Below are 17833 nucleotides of genomic sequence, written 5' to 3' on the forward strand. Positions count from 1 at the left end.
TGCACGCTCCTCATCCTGACCTCCATCGAGGAGCCAAACTCTTTTGCAAATGGATGCGCCTCAAAACGCCATTTCCCCCCCCAGGGGTTTGGCTTCCCCTCGAATTGCCGTCAGAGAAGCATGAGCCACCTGGCTTGCTCAGCGTGGCAAGAGGAGGCCGGCCCCCTCCTCGGCATCAAAATCGGGGATGACGGAGTTGAGAATCCAAGCAACGGCAGTTGGGCGTAGAGCTGCCCTTTGGCGTTTCCCGTTGGTGGACCAGAGGTGGCCTCCAGATTTCTTTGTCCTTGACCTTGGCACATCTATTGAGCAGTTATGGCCTCTCAGTCTTCATAAGGACAGATCATGGCCCAGAATTTGGCTTAACAGGATAATTTCCTGGCCCTTTTCTTTCCCCCCCCCCTCTCTTTCTCTCTCTTTCTCTCTCTCTTTCTCTTTCTCTCTCTCTCTCTCTTCTCTCTCCACTCTTTCTTGTATCTCTCTTCTCTCTCTCTCTCTTTCTCTCTCTCTTTCTTTCTTTCTCTTTCTCTCTCTCTTCTCTCTCCACTCTTTCTTGTATCTCTCTTCTCTCCCTCTCCTCTCTCTCTGTGTATCTCTCTTCTCTCTCTCACTCTCTCTTCTCTCTCTTCTATGTTTCTCTTCTCTCCCTCTCCCTCTCTCTCTCTCTTCTCTCTTCACTCTTTCTTGTATCTCTCTTCTCTCCCTCTCCTCTCTCTCTGTGTAGCTCTCTTTTCTCTCTTTCTCTCTCTCTCTCTTCCTTTCTCTCTCTCTCTCTTTCTCTCTCTCTATATATATATTTCTTTTTCTCTTTCTCTCTTTCTCTCTCTCTTTCTCTCTCCACTCTTTCTTGTATCTCTCTTCTCTCCCTCTCCTCTCTTTCTGTGTATCTCTCTTTTCTCTCTCTCTTCTCTCTCTTCTGTGTTTCTCTTCTCTCCCTCTCCCTCCCTCTCTCTCTCTCTCTCTCTCTCCTAGTACTTCTTTGCTTCTAAATGGCCTTAAGGTGAATACGAAGGATAAAGAGGGCTTCCTTTTTAAGCCTTTCACCGTTCTTTTACAGAAGAACAGAGTCGGAAGGGACCTCAGAGGTCTTCTAGCCCAACCCCCTGCTCAAGCAGGACGTCCTATACCATTTCAGACAAATGGTTGTCTAATCTCTTTCTGAAAAACCTCCAGTATTGGAGCACCCATAAAGTCAAGCCGTTCCAGTGTTTAATTGTTCTCACTGTCAGGAATAGAATCGTGCTATCAATCTTAGGGCCGAAAGGGACCTCAAAGGTCTTCTAGTCCAACCCCCTGTTCAAGCAGAAGATCCATTCTGGACAAATAGCTATCCAACTTCTTCCTGAAAGCCTCCAGTGATGGAGCACCCACAACTTCTGGTGGCAAGTCGTTCCACCGGTGAATTGTTCTCACGGTCAGGAAATTCCTCCTTAGTTCCAGGTTGCTTCTCTCCTTGATCAGTTTCCATCCGCTGCTTCTTCTCCTGCCTTCTGGTGCTTTGGAGAATAAGTTGACCTCCTCTTCTTTGGGGCAGCCCCTCAAATATTGGAAGATGCTATCATGTCCCCCCTAGTCCTTCTCTTCATTAAACTAGACATCCCCAATTTCCTGCAACCATTTTTCATATATTTGAGCCTCCAGACCCCTAATCCTCTTTGTTGCTTTTCTATGCACCCTTTCCAAAGTCTTGAACCCCTCCATCCCATGCATCTGAAGCAGGAATGTCCCCAGGCCCCCTTCTGCATTATTCTAGACATACACACACACACAGACACAAATGCACATAACACTCCAGAGATGCCCCTCTCTCGTTGCATTAAGATCAGGGCGTACAGATTTCGCAAAACTTTTTAACCGCTGCCTTCTTCCCACGTCTTGCCTGCCTGTTCGGAGCCGACAGAAATAACCCTCGCTGCCTGCCTTTTATTTTTAGAAGTCCCAAACCTTTGATTATCACCCTCGAAAAAAATTAGGAGAGGGAATCCGGGATTTTTGAGGTTGAGAGCTCTGATTTCTCGCAAGAGGATACCAACTTGGCAAGCGATCGTGAAATAGTTCAGGCTGGAATTTCTGTTTTTCTCCAGAATTGCAATCGATCTTAAGAGCAATTTATTGACCGGTTATTTCCTTTGTATTGTTCGCATAATCTCTTTTTTATTTTTCCCCTGGTTGAAATGAGCAAGAACTCTCAGCGTAGAAGTAGTCCTCGACTTAGGACCACAATTGAGCCCAAACTTTAGGTTGCTAAGTGAAACACGGATTGAGCCAGCTTTCTCGCTATAGTTGTTAAGTGAGTTGTTGCAGTTGGTAAGTTAGTGACACGGTTGTTAAGTGAATCTGGTTTCCCCGTTGATTTTCCTTGTCAGGAAGTCACCAAAGAGGGGATCACATGACCCCTGGGACACACTGCGACTGTCATAAATATGAATCATTTGCCCAGCTTCTGAATATTGATCATGGGACCCCTGGGATGCTGCAGTGGTCATTAAGTGTGAAAAATGGCCATTTTTTGCAGTGCTGTTGTCTCTTTGAACGGTCGCTAAGCGAGCCGCCGTAAGTCAAGGACTACCTGTACATTGTCGGCATGATCCAAGGTGACATTTGATACTGAGGTTGTTTCGCTTATACTTTTCTGACCTTCTTTTTCCTCTCTCTGAATAATTCCCTTTTTTTTATAAATGCATTTTTTAAATTAGTGGCTCCCTACCTAATCTTAAGTGATTACTTTGGCCAAATAAAGGGGCTCTTTTTTTTTTTATAGCAACCTCTTTTATTTACTCAATCAATGACTGTAATTGTTCGGTCGCTATTAGAGTTTTGCAGAAAGTTTTCCTTAAGTTCTCGGAGCAAAAGGTAGGATTTCTCTATTTACTAGAAAATTGTCCTTCGAGATTCGTAAGTGGTTTAAAGACCCGTTTTTAATCCTCGCCTAAAACCTGCCCTAAGACCAGTTAATTAAAAAAAGGCAGATTAGTTTTGTGGAGTAATCTGCAGAATAATTAGCTATTAAAACAGCCATTAAATTAGATCTGCTTTTTTAATTAACACGTCGATGGCTAATCTGTCATGCCTTATAATCATATCTTGACCATCACGGGGTTGTGGAAATGACCTTGGGAGCGGTCAGATAAAAGGCAGCTGAGCCCTTAGAAGGAAGGTGGGCCGGGCAAGAAAAAGACCCTCTCTGGTTTCTCTGACTGTACAGGCTTCCTCGACATATAACCAGAATGGAGCCCAACATTTACGTTGCTAAGTGAGACATCGGTTAAGTGAATTTCACTCCATTGTTATGACTTTTCTCGCCACAGTTATTAAGCGAATCACTGCAGTTATTAAGTTAATGATCCCATCGTTAACCTAATCTGGCTTCACCATTTCCCAGAGAAGAGAGAGAGAGAAGAGGGAAAGAGAAAAGAAAGGAGAGAAAGAGAGAGAAAAGAAAGGAGAGAGAGAAGAGGGAAAGAGAAGAGAAAGAGAAGAGAAAGAGAGAAGAGGAAAAGATGAAAGAGGAGAGAGAGAGGAGGGAAAGAGAGAGAAGAGGGAAAGAGAAAAGAAAGAGAAAAGAAAGGAGAGAGAGAAGAGGAAAAGAAAGGAAAGGAGAAAGAGAGAAGAGAGAAAGAAAAAGAGAGAAAGAGAGAAAAGAAAGGAAAGAGAGAAGAGGAAAAGAGAAAAGAAAGGACAGAGAGAAGAGGGGGAGAGGGAGAGAGAGAGAGAGAGTCTTTTCTGTGCCAGCCAATGCCTGAGTAATTCCTTCATGCACGATCAGATTAATGGGTGGCCGGACAAATTGAGATTGCTTATTATCTGAAAATCATTAATGATGTCCTTGGGCAAAATTCAGCGTTACAGCCCGTAAAATAATAATTGTAAGTTCACCCAAGAACGTAAGTCCCAGATAGAAAAGGGAGAGTCTGCCAGCCCTTCGGTTGGAAAAAATGGTAGCTCCGAAGGTCAGGAACAGAGGGAAAGAACAAAGGAAGCCCTCCTTCAGATCCCTTCCGAATAAAATAAAAGGAGAATGAAATAATTATTCTATCAGCCGCTCAGAAAAGTCACAAAAGGTAAGGTCAAGATAAAGGAGTCCCTGACGAAAGAGTTGGCCAACTAATCTCTGATAGGCTGTGAGAGTGCTGTGGGCGTAAAGGTCTGTAACACAGTTGTCCAGGTGTGCCTTTAATAGAGAGTAATCAGTGGAGTTCGAGGTCTCTGACCTTGGTGGTTTTCTTGCAGACGTTTAGAGACCCAACTAGGTAACCTCATCAGTGCTCTGAAGGAAGGGGGGAAACTTCTACAGCTGCTGATGTTTCCTAGTTGGATCACGAAATGTGTGCAAGAAAACCACCAAGGACCCACAGCCCTTCCTTCCTTCCTTCCCTCGCTTTTTCCTTCCTTCCATCCTCCCTCTCTCTTTCTCCTTCCTTCCTTCCTTCCTTCCCTCCCTCCCTCCCTCCCTCCCTCTTATTCCCATCTATCTCCTTCCTTCCTTCCATCCTCCCACCCTCCCTCCCTCTCTTTCTCCTCCTTCCTTCCTTCCCTCCCTTCCTTCCATCCTCCCTCTCTCTCTCTTTCTCCTTCCTTCCTTCCTTCCTTCCTTCCTTCCTTCCTTCCTTCCTTCCTTCCTTCCTTCCCTCCCTCCCTCCCTCCCTCCCTCCCTCCCTCCCTCTTATTCCCATCTATCTCCTTCCATCCTCCCTCCCTCCCTCCCTCTCTTTCTCCTTCCTTCCTTCCCTCCCTTCCTTCCATCCTCCCTCCCTCTCTCTTTCTCCTTCCTTCCTTCCTTCCTTCCACAAATTCCACTCCCTTCTAGCACAGATGATGTTCCCTAGTACGGCCATGAAACATTTGCAAGAAAGCCACCAAGCTGAGAGACCACCAAGGACCCCCACAGCCCTCCCTCCCTCCACTCCACTCCACAAATCCCTCTCCCTTTCAGCCCTGATGATGTTCCCTAGTACAATCCTACAACGTCCGGCCAAAAACCCAGCCGGCTCAGAGAGCACCAAGGACCCCCCCACAGTTCAATCCCGAGCTACAAATACTCTCTTCTAAACTAATCAATCTCCCCAAAATGGATAATTAGTGGTTAATGATTCTTTATTAAACGTTTCCATGTGAAGACCAGGCAGCTATCTATCTAGGGCAGGGGTCTCCAACCTTGGCAACTTTAAGACTTGTGGACTTTGCTGGCTGAGGAATTCTGGGAGTTGAAGTCCCCAAGTCTTAAAGTTGCCAAGGTTGGAGACCCCTGATCTAGGATACCTTTAATTTGGATGTTCGCCAAACCTAAAGGCTCCAGGAGTGGGCTTCACATACCGTAACAACCTGTACACCCAGCATCGAAAATGTCCATCCGCACCATCCACGCATGCGTGTCACAAAACACAGCGATATTGGACGGGATTGCACCCGGGTCGCTACTACTGGTTCACCTGAACCGATCCGAACCGGCTGAATCCCAACTCTGAAAGGCTCCTCCTAACTTGGGTTTAACTAAAAAGACTTCACATCTTTTGCGAACCACGAAAAGTTTTATCTATTATCTCATGCGGCCGAGCAAGAGACATCACGATGCCCTTGCCGTTGTAAGCGGGTGCCTCGAAGATCGCGCCCGGGGATGGAAGTGGTGTTGGAGAACGCTCAAGAACTTGAAGAGTTAAACCTGTTAGTAGTCTTAATCCTCTCAAGGCTCCCACTCATGTGACAGGCTTAGTCTGGAATCCTAACCCTCTTACTAAATCCTTCAAAGTCTTGGCACCAAGTCCGTCTGGTACGTGCAGTGAAACTGCTCAGGGGAGAAATTGGGGTGGACACTTTGTTTAGAGTCGATGGTGAGCCCACTTTGGCACGCTACGGAAAGTCTTGACAGTCCAGAAATAATGAGCTAACCATCCTCTGCTACCATCGATCCAGGCAATTACCCCAGGAAGGTAACAGGGATAATTGCCTCTGACACACTTGGAGATGGCCAAAGCTTTCCTTTCATAATCCGGGCCTCCTGTTGGTCTAAGGCAGGGTTGTCCAACCTTGGTGACTTGAAGACTTGTGGACCTCAACTCCCAGAATTCCTAGCCAGCTGGGGAATTCTGGGAGTTGAAGTCCACAAGTCTTCAAGCCACCAAGGTTAGACACTCCTGGTCTAAGGCAACGTTTCTCAACCTTGGTAGTTTGAAGATGGGTGGACTTCAGCTCCCAGAATTCCTAGCTGGCTGGGGAATTCTGGGAGTTGAAGTCGACACAGCTTCAGGCCAACACGGTTGAGAAACATTGGTCCAGAGAGTCAGCCAACAGGTCATTAAATGCAGCCACTGTTTTGAGACCCCCATCTTGGAAAAATTAGCAAGCATTTTGGGTATATATTTATTTGGGACATTTGCAGGCCAATCCAATCTGTTAACAATTCCGGTGCTTACAAAATAAAATGCACATACCAAGAGGAGTGCAGGAAGGACCAGTCAAGAGATGATGATCAGCAAGCAGAGACTCATAGACAGTCCTTGACTTACGACAGTTGATTTAGTGACCGTTCCAAGTTACAACGGCACTGAAAAAAAGAGGACTTGGGGCCGTTTTTCACAGTTACAACCTTTGTCGCATCCCCCTGATCTTGGCAATTGGTTCATAGTTAACGACCGTTGCTGTGTCCCAAGCTCCCGCGATCCCCTTTTGCGACCTTCTCACAAGCAAAGTCAACAGGGAAGCCGGACTCACTTAACAACCAAGTTACTAAACTTATCAACTGCCGTGATTCACTTAACCATGAAAAAAATGGAGCCAAACTCACTTAACAAATGAACAAATTTCATTTGAACAAACAGAAATTTGGGACTCCGTTTTGGTCGTAAGTCGAGAACTACCTGTATGTCTTAAAAAACCGAAGCGGGCTAAAGTTATTACCAGGCGGTCAGGTTGAAGTGGGCTCCATCCGGTCACCCAGGAGGAAATCCAACTGATTCTAGGTTTTGTTTCGTTGGTTTTTTTTTTGGCAAGAGAAGTTAACCAGCTGCAGAAGCACCCAAAATCTCACCCTTGCTCTAAAGCAGAGCAAGATTTTTGAAATGCGGTGGGCGGGTGGGAAGCAGCTCTCTTCACTTTTGGTTAATAATAAATGCCTTTATTGTTTCAGCGTCTTGCTAGTTCAACTTTTCCCCCAACGGCCTCCTGTTAGAAGGGAGGATGGTGGTGGGGAGGGGGGGGGAGAAGAGAGAGAGAAATTTGAAATTTAAAAGGTGCCTAATTACCGAGTTAATCATAGCAGGCAGGGGGGAGAAAAATATAGAAATAAGCTATTGTTAAGGCATGTACGAGGCAGGCCGTTTTAGAAACCGGAGTTTAATGATGCAGCAGTGGTAAAATGAAAATTAAAAGGAGGAGGAATGGGCCGGGGACGATGGAATAGGCGGTGCGGTTTGGTTTGCTAAGGACGGGTGCCTCTTCTAACATTGGTTCTCCGACCACGAAATGGAAACCTGGAAAGAAGGTGGAAACCACCAGGTGTTCTATACCTTGCTCTCACCCTTCCCCTCCCCTCCCCTCCCATTTCCCCCCCCCTTCCCAAGCAAAGAGGTGAAACCAGAGTAGGCAGGATTTCCACTGGAGGGAAGGTATAAAGGGATGGGCATCTGCTCAGGTGCTGCCTCTGAGAGGGCATCCGGACACGGCACCCTGTCTGGCCCGAAGATGACCACTGCGAACGGGCCCTCGGGGATTAAAGGCAAGGTGAGGGAATTTCATAGCATCCTGGGGAGCCTAGAGGTCTTCTAGTCCACCCCCTGTCCAAGGCAGGAGTCCTTTATACCATCGTGGACAAACGCTTGTCCAATCTTTTCTTAAAAGACCTCCTGTTCTGAGCCAGCTCCCCAAACACGACAAACCCTCTGAAGTTAACTCAAAGATTCCTTTACTAGCAGCCCCGGCAAAAAGTTTTTCTCTCAGGCTAATAAGTCCATCCGGCTGGGAGATGAATAGTTGTCTGCCACATCTATTCATCTCCGCCCTCTGCCTTTTATCCCCAGAGTTAGGGTGGGGCTTCGCTAGCAGTGGTGTCTCTTCCGTCCCGAGGACCGGCCCATAGATTTCCACTGCTCTCCTCTCCTCTGCCTTCTGTACATCCGCACGTCAGGCACTGGGCCCAGCTGTTCCTCCTCTTCCTCATCAGCCACCTCCAGACCTGGGGACTGTTGACTCTCCACCTGAGGGCTGACAGACGGCCCAGGCTCCGCCTCTCTCTCTCTCTTTCTCTGACAGCTCCATTTCTTCTTCCTCCTCGGAGCTCTCAGGCTGCCTTGATGCTGACCCTGACTCCCAGGCCATCTTCTCCTCCTCCTCCTCTGATTCGGCCGCTGGAGGATCCAGCAGCCGACAGGCCACAGACCTCCAGTGATGGAGCAACCACAACTCCAGGAGGCAAACTATCCTGTTGATTAATCCAATCTCTATCTCAGGAAATTCCACCTTAGTTTCCAGGTTGGATGTCTGTGGAGATCCTGGATCATCATCATCATCATCATTCTAGCCGTAGTCTATTCACTGCAGGAGGAAGGCCTCTTCCATTTGCTTCCAACGCATGAGGTCCTGAGCTTTCCTTTGTCAACTGGGCCCACCAGACTTGCTGATGGCGTCGCTCCATCTTGTTTTAGGTCTCTTTCGTGGATGCTTTGGATCCAGTGGGATCCATTCTACGACCGCCTCTGTCCACCTGCCATCCGTTCTTCTTGCTATGCGACCAGCCTGTTTCCATTGCAGTTATTTTACTTTCTTCTTCTTCTTCTTTCTTCTTCTTCTTCTTCTTCTTCTTCTTCTTCTTTCTTCTTCTTCTTCTTCTTCTTCTTCTCCTTCTCCTTCTCCTTCTCCTTCTCCTTCTCCTCTTCCTCCTCCTCCTCCTCCTCCTCCTCCTCCTCCTCCTTCTTCTTCTTCTCCTTCTCCTTCTCCTCCTCCTCCTCCTCCTCCTCCTCCTCCTCCTCCTTCTCCTTCTCCTCTCTTCTCCTCCTCCCCTCTTCTCCTCCTCCTCCTCCTCTTCCTCAGCGTATTCTCGCAGGTGCAGGGTCCGCTTTTCGTATCATTGAACGCCATTTCGCACGGTCAACTGTGTCTCCAGGGCGCAGGCCTGCGGCTTGCCTATCTTTGTCGATGGTGTCTCACCATCTCTGTTTTGGACACCCGCGAGGTCGCCAGCCATTGGACTTCTACTTGGTAGGCGATCTTGGCCACGGTGGAAAGTGCTGCTCTCTGGATGTGTCCATACCAGCAGAGTCGGCCTTCTCTCTCACCTTCTCTATAATTGGTGCCACATCAAAATTGTTGTCGAACGGTGTCATTCGTGATGAGGTCAAGAAGGAAGGTGCCCGATATCCAATGGGGCCTTCTCATTTCCATGGCATGGAGAGAGCTTCTGGCCCCTGTTGTTGTTGCTGTCCAGCATTCAGTGCCATACAGTGCCATGGGGTGGATGGTTGTCTTGTAAATCTTAGATTTAAGACGGGTTGGCCTTCGTCTGTCCTATAACACACCAGTGAGTTCTCGCCAGCACATCCAGGCTGCATTCACCCTTACTGGCACCTCGCCACTGCCTTGGAGGTGGGCTCCCAGATACCGAAAAATGCCCACCTTCTTTAGGTTTCCTCCCTTTGAGTTGAAGCGTTCCAGGGGTGGTTTTACTTTCTTGATGGCATCCTATATTTTCGTTTGTTCCCTAATCCACGTGTGGGTCTTTCTACCTTGTCCTGTGATGCCGAGCGTGGATCTTTCCGTGGACCTTTGCACCCCTGGTAGCTTTTGTATCAATGGTGAGCTTCATGTCCATGTTTCGCCAGCATATTTGAGCACGTAGCATGCACGGATCCAAAATTTTTCTCTCTGGGCATCGTAGGGGGAGGTTGTTCTTGAAAATTAAGCTTAATTTGGCTACCAACCACATCTAACCCGCCGTTCAATTTCCTTTTTTTTGTATCCCCTTCCATTGAGATCTGTTGGCCAAGGTATTTATATCTAGTTCTTCTCCAGACATAAAACACTTTTCTTTCTTTGCTGAATTGATTAAACATAACCTGGCTCTTTCCTCGGGTTTATTTTTAAGCCAAAATGGTTCTTTGTTCATTTGCTGCATGTGTCTTTGTCGCTCTTCTGGGTCTTGTGAGAAGAGAAGAGCATTGTCTGCAAATCCTAAGTGGTTTCATGGTTATCCCACTAGCTGCTTTTTCCAAAAGGCCATATGATATTAATATTGACCTGGGAGACGTCGTGAAGCTGTTGGGTTACTTTGAGAAGTCTTCTGGTTGAAGGTGCGGCGGAGCAGAAGGCTGTTTTCTATTGGACCTGAATTCTTCTTTCCGTCCACCCTTTGCTAAATCTGGATTTCTCTTTTTTTTTTATAGATCCAGTTTGCTGACCAAAAGCAAGAATTCAACAAGCGTCCCACGAAGATCGGCCGCCGTTCGCTATCCCGCTCCATCTCTCAATCATCGACCGACAGCTACAGCTCTGGTAGGTGCTTCTAAGAGAGGTTTTCAGAAAAAAAAATATTTGGGAAATAAGCCTCTGCCATTCTTCCCGACCCAATTATTACATGAAATTCCCTGCCAGGGATGCAGGGAAGGAGTTGGACTGGTGTTTTGCAAAGTTCGCAACAGGCAGAGAGGGTGGAATGGAACCTCTCTGTCAAGAGGCAGCCTACCACCGAACACTCCCTGATGGGAAGCGAAGCAGGACGGAGCAAATGCCTTCAGGGGCAGCTTGGGTCGGAACCAATTCGGTTTCCATCACCATTGACATCAAGAAGGCTTAAGGTGAATGGTTTAACTCGTGATTTATTTCCTTCGTCAGGGAGATCCTGTAATAGTCATTCCCAGTGAAATGAGCTGTATACACCACCCAGGGTCCCTCTGTGAGGGAAATGGGACGCTTTAAGATGGGAGCAGAAAGCAGGCAGATCTAAGGACAGAGAGATGGATGGACAGAAGAAGGAAGGATGGATAGATAGATGGATGGAGAGAGATTAGATAGATAGATAGATAGATAGATAGATAGATAGATAGATAGATAGATAGATATTGAAAGAGAAATAGAGACATGGATGGATGGATGGAGAGATGAGAGATTAGATAGATGATAGATAGCTAGATATAGATTGAGAGAGAGAAAGAGAAATAGAGGGAGAAATAGAGATGGGTGGATGGTCAGATAGATAGACAGACAGACAAATGGATAGATAGAAGATAGAGCCGTGATGGCAAACCTATGGCACGCGTGCCATCTCTCTCGGCACGCCAGCCATTGCCCGTTACTCTTCCGGGTTCCGGCACCCACATGCTAACCTTCGCGCATGGGAGCACTAAAAACCAGAAGACCAGGCGACCGGCGCACATGCGCGCACTGGAAACCGGAGGCTCAGCTGCTCTTCCAGTTTCCGGCGCTCCTCTGTGCGTGTGCGCGCGTGCTCCCATTTCAGCACTCTGTGCCGAAAAGGTTCGCCAACACTGTGATAGAGGGACAGGCAGAGAGACAGATATGGAGGCCTAGGCAGGCAGAATAATCTTTGACAGTATGTGTCATATAATGCCGTTGTTGGAGCCAGAATGGTCTAGGATCCATTTTCATCCTCCCCACCCCCCGAAAATACAGCTACGATAAGAAGGCTTAAATAGAAAAGCTGTTCTTTTAATTCTTTTTGCCTGCCTGCAGCGTGCCACACGGTCCTACTGTCAAAGCCCTCTGCCTGCTGGCATCGGAGAACACGAGGAAGCGTCTCTAGCAACCCCCTTCCCCACTGCTGTGCCATTGCAAACCTTGGGGGGGCAGGAGGGAGGGGTCCTAAGAGGACTGGAGGATGAGGACGATGTTATTAAAAGATCCCAATTAAAAAAAACCCAAAGAGGAAACCACAAGCAATAAATCTTACTTTAAGATTCAAAGGTTTATTCATGAGCAATTTGGAACATGAGCAGCCAACATAGCAATGCAATTCCACAACCCATTATTAAATAGGTTCCAATGTCGCCTAGCAGGTCCTACAAGGACTGCTATCGGGCAAAGGACACCATTCTCATCTCAGGCCACACTTCTTATACCTTTTTTCTTTTTTTTTTACTGACATACGCATTCCGTAGTTTCACTTCCTTGTTCTTTCTTACATTCTTACTGTCCGTCACTGTCTACAAGCAAACACCGGTGTGTACATCTCAAACCTCTATCCATTGTCTATTTTCAGTTCCTTATTTCTCACAGTTTCAATATTCTGATTCCAAATTTATCTCGAAACCATGTACTTTGCAGAAAATGCAGCACATTAGAAATATGTCCGGTACATTTTGCAGTTATGTTAGTTTAAAACTTCGGTTCAGTGAGGCCTGCAAGTCCACTCCTAGGCCTTACTCCCTGCAACTTTCCAGTGGATATAATAATAATAATAATAATAATAGTAATAATAATAACAACAACAACAACAACAACTTTATTGTCATTGTACATGTATACACAGTATACCCATACAACGAAATTCACTGAACACCCAAAGACCAGGTCCAACACACATAACAATCCCCAAACATACTCCCACCCACCACAAATTCCCCACCCCTAAACCACCCAAACATCCACACAACAGACCAAGTAATGCTGTCCAACAGCTCACTGATGGTGGCCCTTGAGTTCATTGTTGAGTGCAATTATAGCTCTGGGATAAAAACTATTCAGAAAACGTGTGGTCCGAGTTTTAATTGTCCTGTCTCTTCTGCCCGAAGGCAGCAGTCCAAAAAGATTGTAAGCAGGATGGGAAGAGTCTTGGAGAATGTTATGCAAGTTTCTCAAACAGCGAGATGCGAAGATGTCGTCCAGGGCTGGTAGCTGGAGCCCGATGATATTCTGGGCAGTTTTAATGATTCTCTGTAGAGCTTTTTTGTCCGCTAACAGAGCTGCTCCCATACCATGCAAGAATGCCGTATGTCAGGACACTCTCAATGGTGCTGCAATAGTAGGACAGAAGTAGATGCTGAGATAGATTTATCCTCCCACAATGAGGATGCTATTATCCATTCAGTCGTGTCCGTCTCTTGGCGATTCTGTGGACCATATGGGTCTCTCCATATCTTCCAATCTTATGTTACTCCCTTGAGTTGTTCTATCCTCTGGCTGTTGTGTCAGCTTTGAGAATCTCCAGCCCATTGTATTCTTTTCTGCCCTGGTTTCCTTCTACCAGTTTACTCTTCCAAAAAGAATTGCTTTCTCCTGTGAACTCCCCAAACGTGACGTAGGCAAAGACAGACACAATTCTGTGATTTTGCCTTCCCGTGGCGTGTCTGGTGGTTATGCATTACAGGACTCACTTGTTATCTTTGCTGTCCAAGGAAGATGCAGGAGGAGCCTCCTCCAGCATCATGGCTCAAATGAGTTTCTTCATTTCTCACTTTTTTAAGGTCCCAACTTTCACAACCATCGGTAGATACGGGGAAACACGATAGAGCAGATTAACCTAGATTTGATTGCCAGGTTGATATCCTTGTTTTTCCATATCCGGCTCATGTTCACCATTGCTGTGCAACTCAGCGTAATCCGACATCCAACAAGAGTCGTGGTGGCACAGGGGTTAGAAGAATGCAGTATTTCAGGCTGACTCTGCCGACTGCCAGGAGTTCGATCTTGATTGGCTCAAGGTTGACTCAGCCTTCCATCCTTCCGAGGTGGGTAAAATGAGGACCCAGATTGTTGGGGGCAAGAGGCTGACTCTGTAAACCGCTTAGAGAGGGCTGGAAAAGCACTGTGAAGCGGTATATAAGTGCTATTGCTAAGTGCTAAAGAAGGAAGGGGGAGGGAGGGAGGAAGGAAGGAAGGAAGGAAGGAAAGAAGGAAGGAAGAGCCATGGTGGCGCAGTGGTTAGAGTGCAGCATTGCAGGCTGCCTCTGCTGATTGCCAACAGTTCGATCCTGACCAGCTCCAGGTCAGTCAAATGAGGACCCAGATTGTTGCAGACAATAGGCTGACTCTGAGAACCGCTTAGAGTCCATGATCTTTGCGGTTAAGATCATGGACTGTGCAGAAGCAGACAAGCTTACTGGACTTTTGCAAGATAGACAAGAATCAGGGTTATATAGGAGCTGGGACAGATGGTATGCTTGGCTGCAAAAAAAGAAATCTTAAGAAGAATGAAAATATTAACCTTAATGTGAACGTGGGTAAATATTTATAGGAGCATTGCATGGCAGTTGAGAATTTTTACTTCTGGATAAACTTTTCTTTCTTTTGATGAGTTGGTTTAATGGAGGTTTGTCCTTTCTCTAGGCGAAAATTAAAACTCTATATGTATTATATTGCTCTCTGCAATTCTATCCATATTGTTATACTTTTTTTCCTGTAATTTTTAATAATTTTCAATTAAAAAAAAAAAAGAACCGCTTAGAGAAGGCGGTAAATACTGTGAAGCGGTATATAAGTCTAAGGGTTATTGCGAAATGCTAAGGGAGAAAGAGGAAGGAAGTGAGGGAGGGAGGAGATGAAGGAAGGAAGGAAGGAAGGAAGGAAGGAAGGAAGGAAGGAAGGAAGGAAGGAGGGAGGGAGGGAGCTGTGGTGGTGCAATGGTTAGAATGCATTACTGCAAACTAATTCTTCAGCAGTTCGATCCTGATCGGCTCAAGGTCAGCTCAGCCTTCCATCCTTCCAAGGTGGGTAAAACGCGGAGCCAGATTTTTGGGGGGCAATTATGCTGACTCTGTAAACCGCTTAGAGAGGGCTGTGAAGTGGTATATTACTCTCAGCACTATTTCTATTTTATCTCTGGATTCTTCGTTCCCCGCTTGGCGCGATCTGGGATCCTGTTAGGAAAGACCCTCCCACAAAGAGAGAGAGAGAGCTCAAGAGAGAGATCTCACCCGATCTTCCCCAGCCGCTCTCTCTTCCCCGCCACCGCCTCTTGTTTCCAGAATGAGATCGAAGATCTTGTTTGATTCCGCCCGGCCTTTGGAACCCAAGCTCAGAACTCTTATTTATGACGCTTCTCCAGTCTCCGATTGTGACTGAGCTCGGCTGGATGCGGAGCCATCCGAGGACGGAGAGCGTCTCCCGGGGGGGGTCCCGCTTGCGCGGAAAGGAAGAGTCGCCCCTCGATCGGATGGACGCCCCGAGAATCTTCTCCCCTGAAAGTGTACACGACGAGATCCCTGGCATAGCTCAGTTCTCCTTTCGGTCCCAAGATAGGAAGCCCAGCCGGATTCTGTGTAAACGGGTAGAAAGCGGTAAGGACGGCTTGCAGGGATTCGCTCCCCAAAGATTCCCGCCAGGTTGTTTTTAAGCCGTCTGAATCTTGTTGAAATGAGTGGATTCTTTGCGTTAGAACCGATGGGCCTTTTTACACCCCCCCCTCAAGAGATCCCCTGGGTGATCGTTCAAAGATGATATCCTCCCTAGATATAAGAATTGGTTTCTTAAATTGAGATCCTAGAGCAGTGTTTCTCAACCTTGGTAGCTTGAAGATGGGTGGACTTCAACTCCCAGGATCCCCCAGCCAGCAGCGCTGGCTGGGGGATTCTGGGAGTTGAAGTCCACCCATCTTCAAGCTTCCAAGGTTGAGAAACACTGTCCTAGAGGCAAAAGATCCACTGGGTTGCTTTGCAGATCCGATTTCTGGCTCGTGAGGAGCTTGGGTTCGTACATTAGCCTGCAAAATATAGATACAGATTAACAGAGTTGGAAGGGACCTTGGAGGTCATCTAGTCCAACCCCCACCCAAGCAGGAGACCCTACACCGTTTCTGATGGAGGGCAGCCCAGTCTCTTCTTGAAAGCTTCCAGGGATGAAGCTCCCACAACGTCCAAAGGCAACTTCTGTTCCATGGATTGATTGTTCTCACTGTCTGAAAATTTCTCCTTATTTCCAGGTTGAATCTCTCCTTGGTCAGTTTCCATCCATGATTCCTTGTCTGGCCTTCAGGTGCTTTGGAAAATAGCTTGACCCCCTCCTCCTCTCTGTAGCAGCCCCTCAAATATTGGAAGACGCTCTCCTGTCTCCCCTGGTCCTTCTCTTCTCTAGACTAGCCAGGCCCAGTTCCTGCAACCGTTCGTCGTATGTTTCAGCCTCCAGTCCCCTCATCATCCTGGTTGCTCTTCTCTGCACTTTTTTCTAGAGTCCCCACATCTTTTTTATAGTGGGGTGACAGTTACCTCTTTTCTTTTTGTGGCACTTGGATTATATGTGGGGATGATCTCGGGCAACAAGGCAAAGAGACGTAGAACGACAGAGCTGGGAGGGACCTTGGAGGTCTTCTAGTCCAACCCGCTGCTCAAGCAGGAGACCCAATACCATTTCAGACAAATGGCTGTCCAATCTCTTCTTAAAACCTTCCAGTGATGGAGCACCCACAACTTCTAGTGGCAGGCTGTTCCACTGATTAATTGTTCTCATTGTCAGGAAAACTTCTCCTTAATTCTAGGTTGCTCCTCTCCTTGATTGCTTTCCATCCATTGCTTCTTGTCCTGCCTTCAGGTGCTCTGGAGAATAATTTGACTCCCTCTTCTTTGGGGGAAACCCCTCAAATATTGGAAAAGCCGCTTATCAGTGTGATAGACTTAACAGGGTTGGAAGGAACCTTAAAGGTCTTCTAGTCGCACCTCCTGCTCAAGGTAGGAGACCTTACCCCATTCTGGACAAATAGTTCTCCAATCTCGGTGCCATCTGTACGCTGATGATACTCAGCTGTACATCTCCACCCCAAACCACCCCAACGATGCCTTTGAAGTGATGTCCTGGTGCCTGGAAGCCGTGCGGGTGTGGATGGGAGGAACAGGCTCCGACTCAACCCCTCCAAGACCGAGTGGCTGTGGCTGCCGGCGTCCCGATATAGCCAGCTGGCACCATCGCTGGCTATTGGGGGCGAGTCATTGGCCCCCACAGAGAGGGCTCGTAACTTGGGCGTCCTCCTGGATGCCCGGCTGTCTTTGGAAGAGCATATGACGGCCGTGGCCAGGGGGGCTTTTTATCAGGTCCGCCTGATACGCCAGTTGCGTCCCTTTCTGAATCGGGACTCCCTATGCACGGTCACTCATGCCCTCGTCACTTCCCGCCTGGACTACTGCAACGCTCTCTACATGGGGCTTCCCTTGAGGAGCACCCGGAGGCTCCAGCTGGTCCAGAATACAGCCGCGCGGGTGATTATGGGGGCGACATGGCACTCCCATGTAACACCTCTCCTGCGCGAGCTGCACTGGCTCCCGGTGGTCTTCCGGGTGCGCTTCAAGGTATTGGTTCTCACCTTTAAAGCGCTCCATGGCTTAGGGCCCGGGTATTTACGATACCACCTTCTGCCACCGATAACCTCCCACCGGCTAATCCGCTCCCACAGAGAGGGTCTCCTCAGGGTGCCGTCGGCCAAGCAATATCGACTGATGACCCCCAGGGGAAGAGCCTTCTCTGTGGGGGCACCCGCCCTCTGGAACGAGCTACCCCCAGGAATACGACTGATCCCCGGCCTCCGTACTTTCCGTCGAGCTTTGAAGACCTTCCTATTTCAGCAAGCCGGGCTGGCTTAAAATTTTAATGGGTTATTTTATGGGTAAGGGGTTTTAAATTTTTGGGATGCCAATTTGATTTAATTCTGTTTTAATTTATTTTAATTTTTATATTGCGTGTATTTTAATCTTGGCTGTTCACCGCCCTGAGTCCTTTGGAAGAAGGGCGGTATACAAATTTAATAAACCTAACCTAACCTAACCTCTTCTTGAAAATATCCAGTGTTGGAGGAGCCACAACTTCTGGTGGCAAGCTGTTCCATTGATTAATTCTTCTCACTGTATGGAAGTTCTCAGGTGCTTCTCTCCTTGATGCGTTTCCATCCGTTGCTTCTGGTCCTTCAGGG

General features: G+C 47.5%; 1 protein-coding gene across 2 annotated transcripts in view; it reads left to right on the forward strand.

Moving 5' to 3' along the window:
• The window catches only part of AHCYL2 (adenosylhomocysteinase like 2), an 84290-nt gene that overhangs the window by 38880 nt on the left and 27577 nt on the right, over positions 1–17833 (forward strand). Inside the window, exons 1-2 of one of the 2 annotated variants that reach the window (XM_087874385.1) lie at positions 7639–7716; positions 10371–10479. In XM_087874385.1, the coding sequence (XP_087730511.1) occupies positions 7678–7716; positions 10371–10479 (148 nt within the window). In that variant the 5' untranslated portion in view covers positions 7639–7677. Of the gene's footprint in view, positions 1–7638; positions 7717–10370; positions 10480–17833 lie in introns of those variants that run through there. The other variant, XM_087874384.1, reaches the window with a different exon arrangement.

The sequence above is a fragment of the Pantherophis guttatus genome, chromosome 7 (assembly GCF_059756535.1).
Source record: "Pantherophis guttatus breed Tessera chromosome 7, ASM5975653v1, whole genome shotgun sequence".
Taxonomy (NCBI): domain Eukaryota; kingdom Metazoa; phylum Chordata; class Lepidosauria; order Squamata; family Colubridae; genus Pantherophis; species Pantherophis guttatus.